Genomic DNA, 23,522 nt, shown 5'->3' on the forward strand with positions numbered 1-23,522 from the left:
TGTTGTTCTAACGCCAAGCTAAATGGCCACCACTGACTTAGCTAATGTAGAGCTTCCAGAAAAACAGATTTTAATGAGAATCGGAAATAGTGGCTGATGAGAAAAGTTATAATGATACTTCTTATTCCACTATGAGAAGTCAACCTCCGAATATGCATTTTTTTTAGAGCAATACTGTAAATAGCATTGGTGTCCTTTGTCCTTAATGTATCTGTTGCATGGCCTCCATAATAGACTCAGACTCTAGGGGGACTGAAATTGCTTTAACAGCACCTTGCCCCAACTGATTTGAATGTCACTCTCCTGCAATACGGGGCCGATGCTTTTCTGCCAACAGCACATTGCTGAGCTGGTCTCCAGCCAGGCCAAAAGGTCGGACCACGTGTTTGGAATATATTCTGCAAGTCTCTCTGAAGAGCTTGAGAGCCATGTGATGCCATGAGATCATGGGCTGAGGAGTGCTACTTTGGTTCTGTGTGCTGCTTCGGTCTTCTGATAAAACATCCACACCGAGAAAGCCACTACTATCACAACACAGCCAGTGAAGGCACAGGATGAGCTCATCAGGTACTCCCTCATCTTGAGACTACAGATAAGTGGCCAATGAGGAAGGCGTGTGATTTCACCACACTTTGGATCTAAATGTGGCTATGGAAAAGCATATGGCTTTGTAATTGTTTTTGGGGTTTTTTAGGTTTTATTTCTCTCTCCTTCCCTGCACAGACAGTTGCTGTCATCTTCACGAGATCAAATGTGCACTGGTGTCATACTTGATGCTGAAATTCACACCTACTTTCCTTCAGCAGCCAAACTTTAAAGAATTTTTAACTGCTGAAGATTTTTTTAGAAGGTATTTGATCATTATGCTTTTAGCAGATTTAATTTTGAAAATGAGGTGATGTAATGAAGAAAAAAAAAAAAAAAAAGCAGCCACAGAAGACTGGGAGAGCTACTGTTTCACACCCAAAGAACAACTGTTGAATATTCGTTCTGCAACCTCCTGCAGCTAAAACCCCGATAAAGTAGAAAGATTTGTAGGTGTCCCCTGAAGGGCCGCATCCTGCGGCGCTGGGGGCCCGTAGTTAAGGCACCCCCTGAGCACTGGGCGCAGGGAGCAGGGCCAGGAGGTGGCCGCGAAGAGAAGGGAAGGCAGTGCCCGCGGGGCGGGGCAGGGGCCGCGGCCGCCGGGGTGCGGGGGAAGCCGGTGCTGAGGGCAGGAACGCCGTGGGGCGGGCGGGCGAGCAGGCAGCGATTTTCGTCCCGGAAAGGGGCAAGGGTTCCGCCCGGCTGGGCAGGCGCCAGGGCGCTGGCGAGGGCGGCGGCTTTCCTGGAGCGGTGCGGGGGCGGCGGTGGCGGTGCCCGGTGCCGGACCCGCGCCTCTCTCCCTTCCCTTCCTCCCTCTCTCCCTCCGTCCCTCCCTCGCTCCGTCCCCCGGCGCGTGCCGCCCGCCCCGCCCCGCCCCGCCGCCCGCGGCCCCGCGCGCCGCTCCTCGCACAGCGCCGGGCCGTGAGGGAGCGGCCGCGCCGGGTCACCTTCCCGGCCGCCGGCAGCCCGGAGCCGCCCCCTCCCCGCCGCCATCCGCCGCTGCGGGCCGTCCCCGCCCCGGGGGAGCGGGTGCCCCGGGGCATGAGCTGCGCCTCCGGGAGCGTCGTGCTCCCTGCCGGAGAGCCGCCGCGAACCGCCGCCGCCCCGCTGGAGCTGCCGGCCGGGGCGGGGGAGGCGAGCGGGGACAGCCCCGAGGAGGGCGAGGGCCCGAGGGGCGGCTCGGAGAGCGGGGCCGCCGGCGGCGACAAGCCCGAGACGCGCTCGGTGTGCAGCAGCAGCGACAGCGGCAGCGGCGGCCACGCCGGCGGGGCCGGCCCCATCTGCAAGATCTGCTTCCAGGGCCCCGAGCAGGTGAGGAGAGGCGCCGGGGGCGGGCGGGCGTGCGGCCGGCACTCCGCACACCTTCGCGCCCCTCGGCTCCGGCGTCGAGCCCTGTCCCTGGTGCTGATCTCGGCGTCGCTCCCCGGCAGGAATCGCCCTCCGCGGCTGCCGCTGTGCGAGCTGGTTGTGGCAAAAACCTGAGGCGAACCTGAGCCGGCGCAAAGCTTTGGGAGAATTCAGGGATTTTGCCGTGTCTGGCTTTTACGCTGGGTGTCCTCTGGCGCTAGCGCTCCCTGGTTCACCTCTGAGGGACTCTACACAATACGAATTTCTCAGGTTTCTGTTAGACTTTAAAATGAGAGCGTTAGCTTACAGGTAGTGCTGAGAAGACCTCTAAGGATCATCTCTGTCGTGACGTTACTGGGCATAATATCAGCAATAGATTTGTAACTAGCATTTTATAGCTTCTGTTGGAGTTGGAAAGAAGAGAATAGCTGATTTATATAACACAGAAACTACTAGGGGAATTGCTTACTTTCATTATTTAAGGTCCTGGCTGACAGCTAGGTAGCTGGACAGCACAGAGCCGTACTGCAAGAGCAAGGTTCTCCTGGAATTGTGACATCACACATTTCTTTCTGAGCGATGACTTCAAATAGCTGTTGTAGAAATGTATCCAACCACTTTTGGTACCTTTTGAGGTATTTGAAATGGCTAATGGTACTGTTTAATGCATGGTAATATTTCAGTTGTTTCTCATAGGTACGTGAGCATGTGTCGACAGCTTTCTGGCTTTTCTCAGTAGAAGCAGCTAGGTATTTTTAAGACAGTTACATTTCTGAGTATTTCATAGCCAAAAATACATGCTTTTCCACATAATGAAATTGGGACCAGGTCATTGTTACAGACCCCTAAAGATTTTGCTATTGCGTGTACATGTATGTGAAAGGTTCCTTTAAGTTGATGTTTCTGTATTGCCTTTCCAGGGTGAATTGTTAAACCCTTGCCGCTGCGATGGCTCAGTACGATACACGCATCAGCTTTGCCTCTTAAAATGGATAAGTGAAAGAGGGTCATGGACCTGTGAACTCTGCTGTTACAGATACCATGTTATAGCCATTAAAATGAAAAAGCCTTGTCAGGTAATTTGTTCTTTTTTAAAAAAGTATGTCTTTTCTGTCCTTCTTTTTAAAAACAAAATTATTCTTACTTTTATTTCCAAGGTTTTTGGAAAATGCAGCAGAAGATCCTATATGCCTCACCAGCTAGCACTTGCACCCACTTGAAGTTGGTTTTTAAGATCAGTTACATACTAAAATGTGTAGTCATTTGGTTCTGTTCTATTTTTTGGCTTGCTATAGAAATGGTCTTTAGAGGTTGGTAAATTCTTTAAGTAGTTAAAGCATGCTGAGATGTGACAGAAAACTTGGATCTCCCAGATTCACTTTCTAAACTTTAAACATGTCTTTATTGTTTGTTCAAGACTCACTCAAAGGTTGATTTTGTTCTTTCTTCAATTTGGGGTCCAGAGGGGAGAGGTGAAGAAAGCTTCTGTTGTCTGTGTATTCATCTACTGTAAAAATATAAAAGGAAGTGAATTATCAGTCTTGGCACAATTCAGAGCAGTAGAATACTCTTAAAGTTCTGTCCAGCAGTAGCTCTTTCAGAAGCTGAAATGTGCAGTAACATTTTCCACATCTCCATTTCAGCAGCATCAGAACATGAGATGCAAGTTAGAGCATTGTAGTGGTAGCATGTTCAGGGAGAGGTGGGGGGAGAAGCTCAAAGCTCTACCAGATCTCTTAGAGAAGCCTTAATACCACTTTGCATATCAGATTTTTTTAGAGGCTTTAAATTCCATCTTGGAAATTATATTTTATAACATCTGAGGAACACATTTAGTAAGATAATTGTATCTTTTTTTAGTTTTGATCCTAAGAGCTCAGAGATGATGGAGCGCTCAAAGGCCAGAGCACTCAGGTCATTTTTTTGTGCCTGTGTTTGATTGGAGTTTTATAGAAAAGACATGGTTGGATGGTAATGGCAGTTGTGTGAACGTGATAAGCATTCCTTGGATACAGAATATCTGGAGTATTTGCTTACAGCTGTTCAGATTATGGGCAAGTACTTTCAGAGCCAGTGGACTTCAATTTTTTTCCTTTATAAATCCTCAAAGGAAAGGTTTTGGTAAACTTTCCTGGATAGAATCTTTATGACATAAAAAAGTAAAGGATTTGTAAAACACTCTAGGAAATGAAGGTTGTAGATTCTGTTTTTACACAGACATGGTTTGGCATGGGGTTTAATCCTTTTGGCTTTTTCCAACCTTTTAAAAAGTCTTTATTTCTTGCATATCCAAAGCAATCTCATCATTTTCCTAGCAAAGATAACAACTGCCAATAGTTTGCAATTATAGTATCTGAAAATCATTGTTAGACAGGAAAGACATGACACAGTTGCCTGCAAAGAGGCATCTAGTACTATTTGATATGTCCTAAGTTAGCCAAAATGTGTACACACAATAGCAGATATGTCAGAACTTATGAGGGACTCTGGAACTGCAGATGGAAGCCAAGTGGATATTAAAGGACATCTGAAAAGTCATTAGACACCTATCTGTGGACAGCAGAATCAAGCCCAAGTTTGAAGAACAGCTATTCAGTTTCTATAGAAAAGCGAAGCAAAGAAGAGTCAGTAGATGACACAGCAGGCAACAAAGTTTGACCAAGCTTACAAGGGAAGTAGAAAGAAACTGAAGGTACAAAAGTTAAATGCCACTCACTGCATTAGTTGTCACCTCTTCTTTCTTTTTTTTTTTTTTTTGTGGGTGGGGGGGAGGAGGGAAAGAAACCAGATTAATGTTTCTCATTCAGTGGCTTAATACTTGATTTATTCTTAACCATGTTTTTAATTCTTTAGGCAAGTCATTTAAGTCTGTCCATTCTTTCTTGACAAAATAGCATACAGAAAGATTTCATGGAGTTGCAACTCAATGAGTTGGACATACAATCCTGAGGTCAAATTCCTGACACCCAAAAGATCACCCATCTCTTTGAGGGAACACAGTAGTACCTTTCTCAGTTTCCTACACAGAATATTCCTCTTGTAGTAAGAGAATCTAAAAGGAAGTATCAAACTGCAGTCATCTGTGTAATTTTATAAGGGGAATAATTCTTAAAATGCACTCACTCCCCCATATTCTTGACTGTAATAATATTGGCCATTTTTAGCAACTGTCTTGGCTTAAACCTTTGGACAGGTTCTGAGTATTCTACACAAAAGCTTGTTTTAAGGTAACTTTTTGGCTAGTTTTGGCAAAAAGCAAAGAGTGAGACCATTTCAATAAAGAAGGAATATAAAACATCATCAGCTGAAGTAGTGAATGTACTTAGAAGTTCCCAAAAATGCAGAACTTCTTGCATTATATTAGGTACAGTATTTGGACAGGAGTAGTTTACTCTCTCAACAACCAGTAGTCTGCCTCAGTCCATCTTCCCAGAATTGTCTCTACCACTGTTTTATTTATTAGAACTTTGTAAGCAGTGTCATAGGAGAGAAAACTGGTGCTATTTACAAAAATAGCTTTTTCTCAGGTGAATGCAGATTTGTACCAGGTCTATGCAAACCTGGTTTATTTACTCTCAGCTATGCAGATTTACAACAGCTCTTCAGATTTGCTTTCACCTCATGTATTAAAGGAATGTAACAATATGTGGAGACATAAGAAAGAAGACATTTCTCTATCTTTTCATTCAGAATGTTGGAATAGATGTGAATATTCCGTTTAATATCTAACATGTTCTGTGGTTTCCATTGCTTCATGGAAGGCAAAGTTATCTCCAAGGGGTGTGTCTCCTGGGGCAGTACATTCAAGAAACAGAGTATTTCTATTTTGATAGAAATTCTTCCAGTGCCAGTGTTTCAGTTCCAGATTCAGCAGCTACTACATAATTCACTTTTAAGAATCTAATCCTGGAAACATATAGATTTTATTATGGGAATAAACCTTTAAACATAAACAAAACCCCAAATTAACCCATGGGCTAGTGGAAGATGAGCACACAAACAAGTTGATGACATTTGATGTGATGTATAACAGAGATTTGGAAATTTTCAGTATCCTTTTTAGGATCATAGCAGAAAGACATATTTAATCTTGCACTAGTCAATTAATGAAAACATACGTTCATGTTACTGGACTTGCTCCATTGGCAGGGTGGAATTTGATCCAATAATAGACAGGGCTATGTTAATAACTAGAAAATTCCCTTACTGCCCCTCAAACTATAATGAGGGGAGCTGGAATAAAAACTACTTTGGGCAGGGAGTTTTGGAAGGGTTTTTTTGGAAGGACTTAAAAAGGAGAGAGAAGCTTCAAATGTGTGACTTGGAAATTAAACTAATTTAGAATTATATTTGAGATTAACCAAAAAGAAAAAAGTGCAAAAATAACTATTTATTAGTTTGTTAAGGTTATAATTTGTACAGATTTCCTTCCTAAACAAAATATATTCCTAGCAGAAAAATAAACACATTGTTTTATTTTCACTGGTGCTATCTAATTTTTATGCTGTTAGGAGATTAGTTCACTAGACTTGCACTTAAGTATGAATGTCAGTATTGAAGAATGTCAGTGCTCTTGTAAGATTCAGAATTAATGTTTAAAAGTGGAATAGAATCATGCAAAGGTTTGGAATATATACTTTGGTACTAAAATCTGTCACTTCTGTAAGTCAGTAGTAAAGATATTTAGAGAGTAGCCTTTTCTAGACTGTTAGTATAGTCTGTCATAAAATAGTGTTACATTAGATGTTTGATAAATCCTGTTCATTAAAACATTATATTCTGTTACTTTGGTGAAATGGACCTGTTCCGAAAGTGATACAGTAGATGAATGTGCTAATTTAAAACCTAATTGTGTGGCAGTTCAACACCTTTTCTGATACCAGAAAAATCACAGAACTTATTTAAATAAGTAAATGCTTACTTGTTAGGCCTGATTTCTTCAAATAGAAAAAAAATTATGGTGGTACTTTTCAAAGGGTAAGGCTTCACTTTTCCAAATTTTGTTAATGTGTGTAATTCTCATTCATCTGAGAAAGCTCACTGGCATCAACTAGATAAGCATGGGCAAAACTGTGTAGCAGACTGCAAGTATGTGAATGTGTGTTACACTAAAAAGTACAAAAGTCAAGTTGTTATGTACTTCTGTATGGAGGTCAGTGTCCAGAAAAAAACATAGAGTAAATGTTTAGTAAAAGTTTTTGCTAATGACTATGCTCAGCTGGATGACTGCATTAAGTTCTTCTAGGCATAACTAAGAAGGGGAAAGGGAAAAGACTGAAATCTCCAATTATGCATTCTAAGCTGCACAATGTACTAAGAACAATCTATTAATGTCTCTCCCTGTACTGAAGATCCAGAAGAATACATTGTGCTATTCCATATGTCAGTGGACAAAAAAGAACAAAAAGGATTGTTCCAATGTTGGACAATTTACAAAGAAATTTGAACAAGCGATAAGGGACAAATCTATGGTACACTAGCTCTGGTACCAAGACCCCTGGTACACTAGCCATTTCTAACTATAATTCAGTTTTTGGCATCTCAAATGAGATATGTTTTAAAAGGCCTCTTAAAAAGAAAATAATGCAGCTTTGCAGGCACCCTTTGAATATGAAGGCACTATACAAGGGTTGTTGGAAAATAAAATACTTGGCTGAGACAGGTATCATGAGCTGAATGGAAATGAGATTCAATGCCTGAGTAGTCATTAGAAGGTAATTAATATGTCAATAAATGCCTGGAAGGACTTAAAAAAATCAAATCAAGTCTTTTTAATTTCATATGATGGAGAAGAGAGTCTGTCATAATGGAGAAAGTAAGCCAGTAACATGGTCAAAGTAGTGGAATAAAAGGAATTGTACTTGAAGCAGTTTGTACTTGCTGAGAAAATTACTTTTGTCATAAGCTTAAAAGATGTGTTAGAGTAATTGAGACATAAGACAAAAGTGATGATGAGAAATTAAATGTGCTTTCTTACATAGAAAGCACATGCAAACTTTAGAAATATTGAGGACAGGAGGATCCAAATATATATTTAAATTTAAGATAATTCCTGATAAATTTAAGATCATTCCAAGAACAAATTCATGTATTGGAGCGACAAAACTATAGGGCTGGGACATGAAAATCCTATAGATTTTAATGAACATAGTTGAATAGTAAAATCCATACAAAAAGTGGTAGAAGCAGACTAACGCTTTAGTTTTGACAGAAGAGAGAAATCTGAAACAGAAAACTAGATGTCAGTCATCATCATAGATACAGTACCTGTACTTCTCACACTCTTTTTTTTTTTTTTTTTTTTTTTTTTTTTTTCTGTAAGCATATTTTGGCCACTTCTAGGGAGAATTCACTAGACTAGATAGACCTTTTAATCTGATACACTCACAGTCGACTCAGTGACTGCACTGGGTAGATGGTGATTATGATCAGTTCTAAGTATCATGCTTAATGAGTTTAGAAACAAAAGGATAGCAGAGCTGTTGGAGAGGGCAGTTGAGGGTTTTTTTTTCTGTGGTGGGAAAGGCAAAATACATTTTCTGTCTACTTTCTGTTAAAGATCTGAAGGTAAATGAGAGTCTGAAAAAGAGAACTGGGTAAGCAAATGTCAGTGGTGCAGAGTACAGAGAGTATAAAAGAGAGGACGTCAACTTAAAAAACAGAAATGCAAAAAATGGGAGGTATCAAAGAGAAAATTCTGATGTGATAATGAATTTCATGTTGTGTTTTCTTTGTTTTCTTGTAATTAATGCACAGAAAGACTTGGAAATAAAAGGAGTAGAGAACTGGCAAATAAAGGCAGCAAAAAGGTGTGGAGACAAAAGTCAGTTTAGCTTGAGAAAAACATTTGGTTGGCCATTCAGATGAGAGAGAACATTTTTCACAGAGCAAGTAAGCAGAGCACTGGTGCACTGCTAGCACACTAGGAGTTGAATGTTTGGCTGTTAGCATACAGAGCTGGAGGAGTGCAAAGTGGACATTACAGTGGAAAAGAAGAACAAAGCTTTAGAAACTTTAGAAAAATTGATATAATTGATAATTAATGACAGGTGAGAGAGAACAGGGATGGAAAAATATCCTAAGTACCAATGATCTGAAAGTCATGAAGTAATGAAGAATAGTAGTTGAACAAAGAAACTGATTCTATCATTGCAGTGAGAATTGGATAGGGATAGAGAAGAACTAATAACAAAATACTAGATATTGACTACAAATACTGAAGCATATTTGGAAGTTATGAGAAGAAATTAAATTAATCTTAAGAGATCAGAGGAGACATGAAGTGGGAGCTGAAACCATCAGGAAGGAATATGGGGGATTACAGTGTAGTCAAACAGTTCAGCAGTTCTGTCAGACTTATAAGTATATCCTAAGGTAATCAAATAGAATACAAAAAAAAAAAAGCAGAGCCTAGTTTAAAAAAAGAATAGTATTAAAACTATGTGGGTGCATGCCCCTCATGCGTTACATTTTTATTTTCTGTAGCTTATTAAAAATTCAATTGCTTTCTGTTTTTATTTTGTGAGATGTGTAGATTGTGCTCAAGGCAGTTTGACTGCTAGAATAGTGTGAAAAAACAGTGCAGTGTAAACTGTGAATGGTACTTGTAAATAATTTTTTAATTACAAGTGTCATCCTACTGATGTAGTGGTAAGACATATATAAATTTAAAGAGTGGCATTATCTTAGTATATTAAATAGTGGGTTAACTACTTCAAGGAAAAAAAGGTGGATTCCTTCAGCCTACAATTTTCATGGGGCAGAATGACTTGCATGAGATACAATGCCAGGTTGTTTTTCAGAGGAAATCTATCCAATTACAGTTATTGCTGGAAATATAAGTATAAATTACATATTTACAACAGATTTCATTACAAAAAAGCATCCAAAAGTAGAAAAGGGTGTCAATGAGAATCAGGGTTGCTACATATAGATAGATGCTGCCATTTGAAATGTTAAGAATAACAATGCAAGGCTTAAGATACGGTGTCAGACCTGCATTCACAAACCTTTGTGTTACTGTTTTTTTTATCATTTTCTCTTCTTGGGTGTTTCCCAATGGCTTGATCTGCTAGAAATTTGTTTAGTGATCAAAGATTTCTGAGTTTTCACAATAAAATTTTTTGTCTTTTTGTCATGTCAAAAATCCTGAATATTCAAGTCTTTAATTCCTATCAAAAGAGATTAGTGGAAAAATACTGATACCAAGAAGTGGTTGTTTCAGGAGGCTTCTTCTATTTCTTAATACGAAAAATTGTTAATACATGATGGTGTACTGCTTTCATACCGTGTGTCTATGATTCCTTACCTTATGCCGATTTGGCAGTGCAAGTAGCCTGCTTTGAGCACCAAATACTGTCAATACATACTGACTCCTCTACCAGTCTGTGTTAACTCTGAAGTGTCCCTGCACTGTTATCCACAAATGAAATTTGTCAAAAAAAGTTTTATAAAATTAATTTTGAAATTTACTTTTAATACTTCTTGGTTTTGAATGTTGGTGTGTTCTCACTGAAGTCTTCAGCGCTTCATCCCAATGACTGGCAGTCATACCAACTTACTTCTTTCTTAATTTGCTGTGTTAGGGAGACAGCTTCTGCACCTATTGCACTTGTATTTTTAAAATTTTTTGTCCCATGTGTAGATTCAAATTGGATGTTTGGTATTCACTCTGAAGCCTCTTTCTTATTGCTTCAGTAGTGTGCAGAAAATAGCCCCTGCCTGCTTTTGTGCCTACAGTGCAATGGTGAAAGAACACTTTGACCTCAGTTCCTTTGAAGTACTTGTCTTGAGTCAGAGCACCCTCATTGTGCGTTTTGACTGAATGATGCTTTTGCCATGGGGTTCTTTGCTTCTTTTTTAAATTTATTTCCACTTTTCTTTTTATTTACTTTTATTTCTTAATTTATTTTTTTTTCTCCTCCTTTTGTTTACATTTCAGTGAAGCTTATGAAGAATGAGTATTCTCATTCTTGGCCACACGCTGTTTCCTTACTCCCTACTCTATTTGTGTGTATGTGTCTCATTTTTGCATATTTTTCTGGCACTGTCTTCCCTCCAGGGCAGCATTAAACTTCGCCAGTTCTGTGATGAGCATATTCCCAGTCCATACTGTTACCTTCACAAACCATATTAGTGGATGGAGGCTATTCCCTAAGCTAAGGTTCATTTTTCTCATCTTTTATGGCTAAAAAAGAGATATAATAAAATAATTCCTTAGCAGTTTCACAAACTCATGTACATTGCTATCAAGATGAAATGCTAGCTAGCTTTATGTGCATTTAACTACTCTCCTAACGCTGGAAGCATATTATTTCAAGCACTACAAATATTTTGGTAAAAGCAAATTCCATGAAACCATGAAACTGGCAGCCAGGAAGCTGTAGCTGAAGAAAATGAGAGTAAACTTCAGTATGCCTTCTCTTCTTTCATGCTAAGGAGGCTCCCTCTGCTCCATGGGCAAGAACAGACAGATTGAGTCTACATCTTAATGGAACACTTTATCTATCTCTCATTGCTTTATCTGAGCAATCTGCAATTTACAATCTACTAGAGCTTGTGGTTACTCCCGGCACATTATGTTCCTCCTTGAATGACTAAAGTCCACATCTGTTTCAGGGCTGCTATTTCATAGGAGTAGAGCAGTAGGACAAATTTTACTTGAAGGAATGGGTGTAACAGCTGATGGGATCTTCCTGAGTCACATCAGAATAACACAAATAGAATATGGGAGACTTGCACTTTCAACCTTTTCCTGCACCTGCAGCACTGTTCCTCCAAAAAACCACTGTCTTTAGTGACCACAAGAATCATTGTAAGCTCAAATCATTTGATGTCACCTTCCAAAAAGGACACTTTGATGTACAAGCTGACTTAAAATCCTCCTGAGACTTAATAAAGAGGGCGACTTCCTCCTCACCCACCATTTACAGAGTACTGCATATCACCTCATTGCCTTCTGGATGCTTGCACCAAATAGAAATTTGATTAATAATGGATGCTTTTCTGATATATGTCAAACTTACGGAAAAGATCTTCATATCCGCCACTACCCAGTATAAACAGAGGGACCTTCAAATACATCTTGTAGAAATGCATCCATGGGTGCATCATCGCTCTCTACAACTACCTGAAAGGAGGTTGTAGTGAAGTGGGTTTAGCCTCTACTCCCAAGTGAAGAACAAGCAATAGGACAAGAGGAAATAGCCTCAAGTCGTGCCCAGGGAGGTTTTGATTAGAGATTAGCAAAAATTGCCTCATTGAAAGGGTGGTCAGGCATTGAAACAGGCTGCCCAGGGAAGTGGTGAAATCACCATGTCTGGAAGTGTTCAAAAGGCATGCGGATGTGGCACTTGGGAATATTGTTTAGTGCTGAGTGGAATTGTGCTAGGTCAACAGTTGGACTTGATTATCTTAGACATCTTTAGCAACTTCAAAATTCTATGATCCTATAATCTCTTGGATTTCAAAATTCTCTACTTCAGCCTGCCCTTACCTTCCTACAGCCTTGGTTAAAAATCTAGAAAATATGTGAAATTGATGGTTGTTCTGTGGAAATATGCCTTCTTCAGAGTTTCTCCACTGAGAATTGATGCCATGTACTTGACTGTGTTCAGAAATTTGTGGAAAATCTATTGTGCATTCAGTGGGAAGTTTTTATGGCTGTTGGGCTTTTAAAAGCTTGTCTTTCCCCTGGGCCTTACCCTCCTGCTTTTGTAGATGTCACTGATACAACTGCTGTGAACTTAGCCCCAGCAATTAAACCTACAAAATCTAAGGACTTCAGTCTTCTAGTCTAGATTGTTTTAGAATAGAAAGCAGTTTCAGTAGTTTAAGTACTTCCAGATGTCTCGGTGGTCATCACATGACACAAGTGAGTCTTTGTCTTCATTGTACAATTCTCATGCATCCGGTCCTCAAGATAACCTTCAAAATTCTTCCTTCCTTGATTGGGTTCAGATATACAGGCTTCCAACCTGTTTACTTAAAAATCATCTAGAATTCCTGCAGTGCTATGTCCTACAATCCTGCGTTAGCATATCTGAAATGTGGATAAGAAGCCATGTCTTTGTCCCAGGGTCACTCTCTCTGTTTTCATCACCACTTCTCTGGGCAACCTGTTCCAGTGTCTCACCACTGTCACTGCAAAGAAGTTTTTTCTAATATCTAATCTAAACCTACTCTCTTTTAGTTTAAAGTTGCTAAGCCTTTATCTATCCCCGATAAGGGCTCTCTCCCTGTCTTTTCTGTTGTCCCTCTTGTAGGGGAAGAGAGTTTTGTAGAATACGTTTTGTGATAATAAAAAGAAAATTACTTTAGAAAGCTAACTATTATTTACAAACTCAAATTCATACACGAATTTGCATACCTCCAAAGGGATGGTTAATTTGCACATCTCATGTTTATTTTCTTTACTAAAGGGAAAGCACTTTCAGAAAACTTCTGTATGTGCTTGGAGACAGGTGGAAGACTGTTCAGACAGTCTGTGGCCATCAGCACCTCTAAAGGATGTGGGTCCAAAGCTGCAGCTACTTAGCTTCCTGCTGGAGGATTCCAGCACTGGACTTGGTTATCTTGTTGGTTGAGAGTCTGGGCTGATTCATTTTGGTGGACCATGAGCAGGCATTCACCAAGTGCCATTTTAAAAGCTCTTTTATTGGAAAGTTGCTTAGGCTTGTTTTCACAGTCACAAAAAAAATACCAAACTTTCTCCTTCAACACCTCGTTCCAAGTTCCCTGACTGGAGAAATGATGCATTCCTTCAATCTCTCTTCTCCCTTAGAATCCTCTATGAGTTAAGGCCAATACAACAGAAACAGTTCTCTTCAGTGCAGCATAGCAAAAAACTGTCTGGTGTCAGTATATTGTCCATTTAAATGATTTTTTTTAGTATAGTTTATGATAGTGATTCACAGTCAGTTTTCTATAACTCAGAGTTGGATGCTGGATAAGTTACTAAGTCAGCCAGGCCTGACTGGGCAAACCTACCTGAAGAGTATTAGGTCCTTTCTTTACCAGATGTCTGAGCCACTTACCTCTTTGAGTGCTTTGAGCTGTGAGATCTTCCACTACCTGTTTCACAGCCCTGAGACGTGTTCCATTAGCTCTGTCTGCAGCCACCAGTCTTAGATGCTCTGCACTTTCTCAGCTCACAAGCTTAATGTTTCCCAGAGTCTAATGAGTAAGTGAGAATTCCATCTGAGATGAAGAAACCTTCCGTGCTTTTTCATTAGACATCGTCCATGTAAGGATGAGTTGCCCACAAACTTTGGATATCAAGAAATGTTTGTCTGACTACAGTGGCAGAACCAGGGCCTATTGAAGATCTTCTTCCCTATTTCTTTCCATTCAGAGAGGTGGAAAAGAATCATAGAATGGTTTGGGTTGGAAGGGACCTTAAAGACCCTGTAGTTCCAGTCCCCCGTGCCGTGGGCAGGGATGCCGCTCAGTAGATGCGGTTGCTTAGGATCTCATCTAACCTGGTCTTCAACCTGTTGCAGTGCTTCATCACTCTCTGAATAAAGAATTTCTTCCTATTTTCTTTCATTTTTTTCAAGTGGGTAGCAAGTTGTTTCAGGGCCTATATGCTACCAGAGCACTAAGGTGTTTTTCTAAAAGTGTCCTAAACTAGTTTAATCAGAACTCAAGTGTTACTGTTAATATTGGTAAGGAATCCAGAAACAGTGCTGACTGTAAGGTAGAACAATCTTACGAGTTTCTGTTCTGAAAAGAAGAACAATAGCTCCATCATATGTAATTAGTGAATGTAAAGAGGGGACTATTGTCTAAAAACAGCAAAATGTGACTGTGTTTATAGTAATAAATTTTAAAAATTACAATTGTAGAACAGTAAGTGGTTCTTCCATAAGTGTGTTTTCCATATGAACAGCATGTTATCTTTCATTCTTTTTTGTGCTTTTGATATTTGAGAGAAATTGATGGTATTTTTATTTTATGTCTGTTTGTACTGCAAGAGATGGTACATAGCTTATGTGTAAGCCATATAAGCACCATTAAGCCAAGAACAATTTATAGCTTGTGATATACACAGTGATATGAATGGCTATTGCAGTTTTGGTATTGCAACCATTGTTTCTTGCAGCACTATGATTGCTGATGCACAGTGTAACAAGTCAGATAGCTGGAAATTTTCAAAAGCATATTGTGTGATTTAATTTAATTATGCCAAGGGATTTCAGACATATTCGTGATATATTTAGAGAGAAATAGAGAGTTTCTGATATAGTGTATACTATAAAAGCAGCTATTCTCTTTTTTCACAGATAGAGCTGTAGTATTAGATGATATGTAGTATCTAAATTGCCACTTTCTGTAATTAAGTACTACAGCTTAAATGTTTTGATAAAAATGGAATCTTATAAGTAAGTGGGTGATCAAAACCATGGCTACTCAAACTATTAGAAAAAATTTAGTACTGATTTAAACAACAGGACCTATTAGTGTGTAGTTGTGATTATTTAGCAGTACCTGAAAAATCTAATGCAATTAACTGCTAAAATTTTGCTGTTTAATATATATTTAAATAACAACTTAATAAAAAATACTTATTAATAACAATATTAACATGAATCCATTATACTAATTCTTATAAATGTATTATGCATATTTTTAAAGCCTTTTAGTTATTATACATGATGTGTGATATATTAATTAATAAATTACTTAATTCTTCCACTAGACCAAATTTTCAAGCAGTGTATATTCATTTGTACAGCCTAAAATTCTATAATTTTGACTAACTTCTCTTCAAGTGAAGATTTATTGCTAATTTAATTCACTACAAAATCAATCTAATTGATTTATTAATCTAAGAAATTGCATTCAAATTGACTTATCAAGCAGACTCTGCCAGATTTCATACAACTCAGAACCCAGGATTGTCTTCTTCATGATTACATGCTAGCATATAATAGCTCAGTATTCTTACCATCATGCCTTTGAACCTTCATCCAAGATACTCATTATCTTACTTCGGGATTAGACAAGGCAACAGCCTGACCTCAGGACATGTTTTTTGAGTCTTTTTGTTGCCATTAAAATCTGAAGTTCTCTTTGTTTCACATCTTACAAAGAAACACATGAAATCAGGATTGCTTCTTCTCTTATGAGTGTCCTCCCTATTTTCATATGAAAATTTTGCGATTCATATGAAAGGTCTGTGAATTAGTTTTTGCTCAGGGCCAAAAGTAGCAGAGGCCAGTATTTGTACTCAGTGGATTTCTGGTGAGGTTGTATTTTTCATTGCTGAAACACATCATTGCCTTATAGCAACAGGAAGAAGACTGAACAGGGAAGGTGCATCTTCCTAACTAAAGGTGGGGAGTTGCTTTGTTCCAGAACTACTGTACAATTATTGTGACTAATGTTGCTCCAGGATGCAGGGAAATCCAGTGACAATACATGGTGATGTTACTTGATTGCATGTTTTTGGATTCATAGAGTATCTAGAAGCAGATAGTGGGAAGCAGTTAATTATTATGTACTTTAAACAAAATTAGGCTTTACAATGAAACCATGCTTATCCAATTGAATGTGTTTGTGCATCTACATTCTGAGGGTCCCCTTCCAGTCTTCTTTCAGTGAACTGGAAACATTGAACTCTGAAATTCCAATTACATGCAAATTCTTTCAGTTTCTATGAAGTGAATTTCTATGACACCCTGGTTTCTATGGTTCTTTTCCATTAAAGCCTTTCCATGGCTTCTGTTCCTGCATCCAGAGCCCACTGAAAATGCCAGTGTCCGAAATAGTTCGTAACACTTTCTTTGTACCATGCTAAAATAATTTCCCTGTTTATCCCTATGGAGATGATGTGAGTAATCAATTTCATTTGCTTTCCCTTTGGTTCAGTGAACATCTGTATATTGTATGGGAACTGGAAGTGTTCCAATAAATTACTTGGAAGAAGTTCTTCTACTGAATATCCTGAATAACGCAGAAATCACAGTTATTACAACAGTATCCTTAAAGGTGAAAGTTTAAAACTTTGCTTTAACTCAGGTGAGCAATGGGTTTGAGGCAAGGTTCTCATAAGGGAGTGGACCAAGCATTAAGGTGTAGAATATTCTCAGATAAACTCTATATGTTTCCTTTTGCAAGGGTTGTAAAAGTTATTTAATTATTCATAGAGTCAAAAAGACAGAGAAAGAGTAGCCAGCACTTTAGCAAAGTCGAGTTAGCAAATGAAATGTGAGTTTCAGTAAAGGAACCAGAATTAATACTTGAATACTTTCAACATGATAGACAAAAAGGCATCAACAGAAATGATGAAGAACAGATAATCCCTCTCTATAGTGACTAGTGCCCTGGGTATTTTTGTGGAAGAGGCTTGATCTGGCCCCCCCATGCTGAGCAATTTTTTACATACATTTGGTGAGTGCATCAATATCATCATGAACTGAACAATCTTAGCCTCACGCTCAGCATTTTTTTTAAAATTTAAAAGTTGTCAACAACTTTTTAGCTGTTTTAGCTAGAATTTACACAGTTCTTTTCCCAGGAGAGAAGGAGAAAGCAAATCCAAAATCCTTTCTGATGTTGTCTATTCATGTTCAAAAATTGCAAAATACAGAACTGTATAGGCAAAACCCCCCAAAGTAACTACATGGCATGAAAATTGTTAATACCTCCTTCATATCACTTATTTATGATCTTGCTGAGGTTTACTTCCTCGGTGCAATTATACTGAATGTTTTTTCTCTCAGTGTTCTTCCAGGAATATGGATCTGATCATAACAGGACAACCTATGTTTGAGCTAAGCTTTCAGCTTAATTTTGCTGATCATCTTTAGGTTGCAGAGACTGCAACAACCATGGCAGACATTCATTTCCTCCGGTCATTAATATTTAATTTTCAGATAATGCTATCAAAAGCACAGTAGGTTGTAATGAAATTCAGTATTTCCAATACAGCTGAAACAGAAATTGAACAGTTCCTACTTTACAGTAGGAATACTATTTATTCACACAGAATGACAATTTAATTTTCACCAAATATACACATCCATGGAATGTACAAAATACCGATGAGCTACGCCACTAAGCTAGTGCACATGGAATGTGCAAAATACCGATGAGCTACGCCACTAAGCTAGTGGCGTAGCTCATCGGTATTTTGCACATTCCATGAATGTGTATATTTGGTGAAAATATACGCTATATATGGTGAAAATATATGCTAGTGGCGTAGCTCATCAGTAGTTAGTTTGAGTCTCATCGGAGTTAAAAGTTAACTTGTGAATTATTTACCTAACAGTACATATTTCTCATTTCCTCCAGGAACTCTCCTAGACTGTTTCCTCTTTGCTGTGCTGTGTATCAGCAGACATCTTGTTTGTTGTAGTCCCCCATGAGAACAAGGGCTAGCAAGCATGAGACTTCTCCCAGCTTCCTACAGAATACTTCATCTGTGTCTTCATCCTCCTTGGATGGCCTGTAACAAACTCCCACCAGGATGTCTGCCTTGTCCCCCTTCCCATAAATCTTTGCCCATAAATGCTCAACTCTATTGGCACCATCATTAAGCTCTAGACAATCATAACATTCCTAATGTTCAGGGCTACCTTGCCAACTCTCCTTCCTTGCCTATCCCTTCTGAAGATTTTGCAGACATCCATTGCTGCACCCCAGTTGTGCAAGTCATCCCACCATGTTTCCATGATGTCACAGTTTTTCTGCTGCCCAATGGCTTCTAGCTCCTCCTGTTTGTTGCCTGTCGCATGCATTGCTGCAGATGAACTTCAGTTCCCACCACCTTTTTTAGGGGGAGAAGCCCTAATTCCTACATGACCATTTTCAGGTGTTTCTGTGTTTTCTAATGTATCAATAACTTGTGCTGTTGCTGACACATACATAGATCTTCATTCCTGCCTTACTGAGAAGGCAGACCAAAGGACCATTGTAGCACTCTGCCTCTCCAACAGTGGTGTGCTACCCCCAGGCTGATCTCTAGCGAACATGGCTTTATCCCTTTTCCCTTCAAGTTTAGTTTAAAGCTCCTTCAGTGAGCCCTGAAAACTCCTGTGCAAAGATCCTTTTCCTGCTTTGTGACAGATGCACCCTGCCTGTCACCAGCAGGCTCAACACCATGTAAATTGACCCATGATTAAAAAAACCAAAATTCTGCAGGGAGGGAGTTGCAGAGATTTGCCTACTGTGCTCAGCAGGAACTTGTCACCATTGTCCCCTATAATTTAGGTCGCTGCATTGGACAGAGGATAGGGAATCCTCCATATCATGCATTCTGTCTGCCCCTTTTGGCCTGTCCCAGGGAAGGTAGATGAACTTTTTTTTACTTACTCTTTCTTTTTTGCTCCCATATTCCTCGACCTACTTGCCTGCTCCTGGAGCTCTGTCAGTAAGTGGAGAAGCTCCCCTGCCTGGGCACGTCCCACGCCACAGGGACGCTCACTGCTGCTGGCCCCTATGGCACAAGAGCAGGGCACACTCTGCAGCGTGGCACCAGGATGTCAGCATATTCCACTGGAGCTCTGCCTGTCTTGCCTAATTCCTTTTATTTTTTGGCCATCAGCAAAAAATAGATACTGATATTTTTTCAGAGAAATAATAATGTAAGACTAATCTGCTTTTGGTCTCAGATCCTGGTTCTAACATAATTTAAAAAATTGTAAGATAAAAGGTGGAACTGTTCTGCTTTGAATGTAGTAAGATTTTGAAAGATGAATGTAATAGAATGTGAAGATTTTGTAGATTGACTAGGATGCCCAAGCTTCTGGACAGCCAGAAATCCAGGGGGTTCCCAGTGTAGGTGTAGATGTTCAGTCAGTTGTGTACATGCAGTAAGTCAGCACTTCCAGGACCTGTCAACTAAATTGCTTGAGTGGTGCACAGATGGACAGGATCTGCATGGTAAATGTTATGTTTGCAGGATGCCCCAAGTAAAATACTGATGCAGCCTTCCAAGCTGACGTAGAAATTACATACAGCCCAAACTATCTGTATTGATGAGCTCTCTGCCAGATGAAAAGATAACGGGCATCATGCCTCTATGTGTTAATAATGTATCAAAATAGGCAGCCATTAATGGTGTGCTGCATTTTTTGTGACATTGATTATTTTAAGAAAAAGTTATAAAAACAGAAGCCTATAGCTAAAAATGACATTTCTAATTGTGTGTGTGTGTGTGTGTGTGTACTCAAAACTACGCATTTTCTGTTCAGACTGGTCAGTAAGTTAACTATCATTACTGAATCATGTAGTCAGTGTGTGCTTACTGCAAAACATTTTAGAAATCCTAATTATCAATCACATAGACTACCAACAAGATAAAGTAAGGAACAGCCATTTCAAAAATTATTTGTTTGACTTAAATCAGTGTGTTCTTTTGCTTCTCTGTAAGTTTTATTCATATGTACACAGATTATAAATCCTGTAATGGATAATGAATGACAATAGAAAACTTGTTCTTGTAAGAGTTGGTTCTAGCAATTAAAGCAATCTAACAAAAGGTTTTTGAGGTTTTATATTTGGTCTTCAGTTTAATCATGTTATGTTACAATAGGTCACAGCCAGACATTGTTACTGTTATGTAAAATATTAATTCCAGAATGAGTGAAGGGATTGAGAGGTTTCTGTCAGCAGTGCCCATAATAAACTGTGTTTCTGAGAGAACAGAGTGGGATAACCCCATAACAGCTCTTTGGCTCAAGGAATTTTGGTGGATTATAAATTGGTACAGTTGAAGCTGATACGTATTTCGGTATCCATAAGGAAATTTCATATGTTCTTTATGGAGGATGTAGGAAAACCTGTCATTTCTTTGCAGACGTTTTTAATGCAAAGTATTCTAAGTACAAGCACAGTCTTGGTTCTTTTGAGATCACTTTTCTGCCCTGTATTATACAATGATCAGTGGGATTTTACAAGGCATTATTAAAACAAAGCCAAGTTAATATTGATTTATCTCAAAAATGACAGACCTTTGAATATTTTATCCACCTTTATGTTAGTAAGGACATGCACATAACTGTATTAACTTTATTCTTTAACAATTATTCCATCAAATAAATACTTTTCCAACTTCTGAAAGTTTCAACCTCAAAAATAAGGAATTATTTTCTTATATTTGTAGTTTTGTTTGACAGAAACCTTAGAAGAAAAGAGGAGCAATGTTTCTGGGATCAGAATTTGAACTCTAGAGTACCATTAATGTACTATACTCCCAAATGATTTATCAGGGGAAGACCAGTGGTAAATAAAAGTTTAAAAGAACCAAACATAATGAAGTATCAGTAGAAGTAAAAGTCTAGAAACTTTTCAAGGGCAGACAGTATTACATTAAAATCAGAAGCATTAATTATATTTTGTTTAAAACACCATTTTCAAAGGAAGTTTTTGCCATCATTGTAAATTAAAATAAAATGCTTTTTTTTCATGGGCAACTAGGTGGCATGGTACATCGTAACAGAAACATCATAACACTGCAGATATTATGGGAAGGAATATATAATAGGATTTTATTTCATAGAAATTTAAATGAGGTATTAAAAATATTTTATCTGAAACCTAGAGTATTATTATAGTTATATAGATACAAAATATTTCATATTTCCTTTCCATTTCTAGTTATTGAGCAAAAATTCCAATCTTTCTCATAATACTTCTTTTTTAGGGTCATCTACTTTGCAGAAGCTGACACTAAAATCCTGCCTAGATCTTTCCTAACTTGGCAAATACTTAGCTAAAATAACTGTTACTGATTGTGGAATGTATAGACAGCAAATAGCAAAAACAAATTAGGAAGTCATAATATTATTTATGATCATGAATGATAAAAATTTTTGAAGCAAGTTATATGAAAAAAAGGAGAAAAACACTAGTGGAAATAATGGATTTAAATCGTGACACACTAATAATGTGATTATTCAATTTACAATGTTAAATAATTCAGACTGTTATATTCTGAATGCAATTTCTCAACATTAACTATCACTGAATTATTTTTATTATTTTGTGACTTTGTAAGCTATTAATTTGACATTAAAAGGTGAAGTGATTATAACATAACATTGAATATAATAAGGAAAATGACTGTGAGAAATCAAAGAAAATTTAACTGACTTTTGATGCTATAAAAACACTCTTAGAAAGTGCTTTCTTTTCCTGGATTTCTTTCAGTTGTATTCTCACATGTGTTAGCCATGCTGTGAGTGAGACTTCAGGCACAAGCAAACGGTGTCACCATAACTCCAGTTCCTCTTCACAAGCCTTGTAATGAAATGCAAAGCAAACAAATAATACAGCCCCGTGCAGTTCATCTCATTGTCTAATGGCTAATGCTGGCCATGTTTAAGAAAGGACTGAACATTCCAAGCCTATCCACATGTGAATAACATGGTAACTACAGAGTACCACCTTCATTATGTGAAAAATATACCTGTGCCAGGAACATCTGCTTGCTTTTTTATAATTTCTACCCAAACTCAGTCAAATTTATGGGGAAAAAAATTAAGACACTCATTTCCCAAGAGGCAATCTCAAACTGTTACAAAACCAAACATATTGGAGAGGGGCAAGGAGGAGGAAATTTCTGTTGGGGTAAGTTAACTGTCAGGACCATCCACAGTCTTCTTGCCATTAGCACTAAGGACTAACACAGAAAATGATGTCCCCAAGCTCATCACATGTTAGAGCTGAACACCAATCCATCCCACCCCATCACTCCTGGGGTGTTGGATTCCTATGGCAGACTGCCAACCTCAAGGAGGCAAGTTAGCGGTTTTACATAAATTTTCTAGGCCACGAAAATGTCTTCCATCTTACACACACAGTCCTTCCTCACCCATCTACTATGGAATATCATCAAACACCTTAACTTAATAGGGAGGAAAATATGCTAAATTTTTTTAATTTCTTGATTATTGCTGACCTTCATACTGAAGAAGGTGAAGGACTAAAATTTATTTTGTAGAACAAAGACAGTGAATACCAAAAAGGTTAAAGTAGTTGGGTAATAGAAGAAAATATCCAACCTTGTTTTGGAGTTCTTGTTTTTTTATTGTTTTGATGGGGTTTTTGGTTTGTTGGCTTGGGTTGTTTTTCTTTTTTTAAACTGTTCTTTCATTTTTAAAAGCAGAAAATTTAGGAACACCAACCTCTGGAATGCTTGTGTTTTTTCTCAGTAATTGTAGTAATTTGATAGCGTGCTAATATGCTGAATCTTTGGAATTACTGACTTTATTGAGGTTGAGAGATTCAATTGCTTGCATGCTTGACAGATCAAGAGAAGAGCAAAATAACGAGAATACATTCTTTAGAAGAGGCTAGGAAGAGGTGAGGATCATATCTATGTTTCTTAGAACTTTTCAAGGTCAAGTTTTTATAGAAATAAAGAGTTGGGAAAACCTAACAAAAAGCCCTCATGAAATGGATAGTAGGAGTTGTTGACACTGAGGAAGAGACACTGGTTTTCAGGCAACACCCGAATAGAGGATAAGCTATCTAGACTGCATGCTACTTTATTTATCCCAAATGTTTGGATTGCTTTTCCTTTTGTTCATCACTCTCTTTGCAGACTAACTATGAGCAATCTAAGTTAAAAAAAAAAAAAA

At 38.6% G+C, this 23,522-nt stretch overlaps 1 protein-coding gene and 1 long non-coding RNA gene across 2 annotated transcripts in view; both read left to right on the forward strand.

Annotated features, from left to right (window-relative positions):
* Positions 1 to 1,517: 1,517 nt before the first annotated feature.
* Positions 1,518 to 23,522, forward strand: part of MARCHF11 (membrane associated ring-CH-type finger 11) — a 32,158-nt gene continuing 10,153 nt past the window's right edge. The window contains exons 1-2 of the mRNA XM_053997211.1: positions 1,518 to 1,896; positions 2,853 to 3,008. Coding sequence (XP_053853186.1) covers positions 1,627 to 1,896; positions 2,853 to 3,008 — 426 coding nt within the window. The 5' untranslated portion in view covers positions 1,518 to 1,626. The remainder of the gene's footprint in view (positions 1,897 to 2,852; positions 3,009 to 23,522) is intronic.
* LOC128818137 (uncharacterized) lies at positions 18,706 to 23,249 on the forward strand. The gene is made up of 3 exons (XR_008440391.1): positions 18,706 to 18,753; positions 19,150 to 19,227; positions 23,190 to 23,249. It is a non-coding gene; the product is annotated as an uncharacterized LOC128818137 (long non-coding RNA).

The sequence above is a fragment of the Vidua macroura genome, chromosome 1 (genome assembly GCF_024509145.1).
Source record: "Vidua macroura isolate BioBank_ID:100142 chromosome 1, ASM2450914v1, whole genome shotgun sequence".
In the NCBI taxonomy this organism is placed as follows: domain Eukaryota; kingdom Metazoa; phylum Chordata; class Aves; order Passeriformes; family Viduidae; genus Vidua; species Vidua macroura.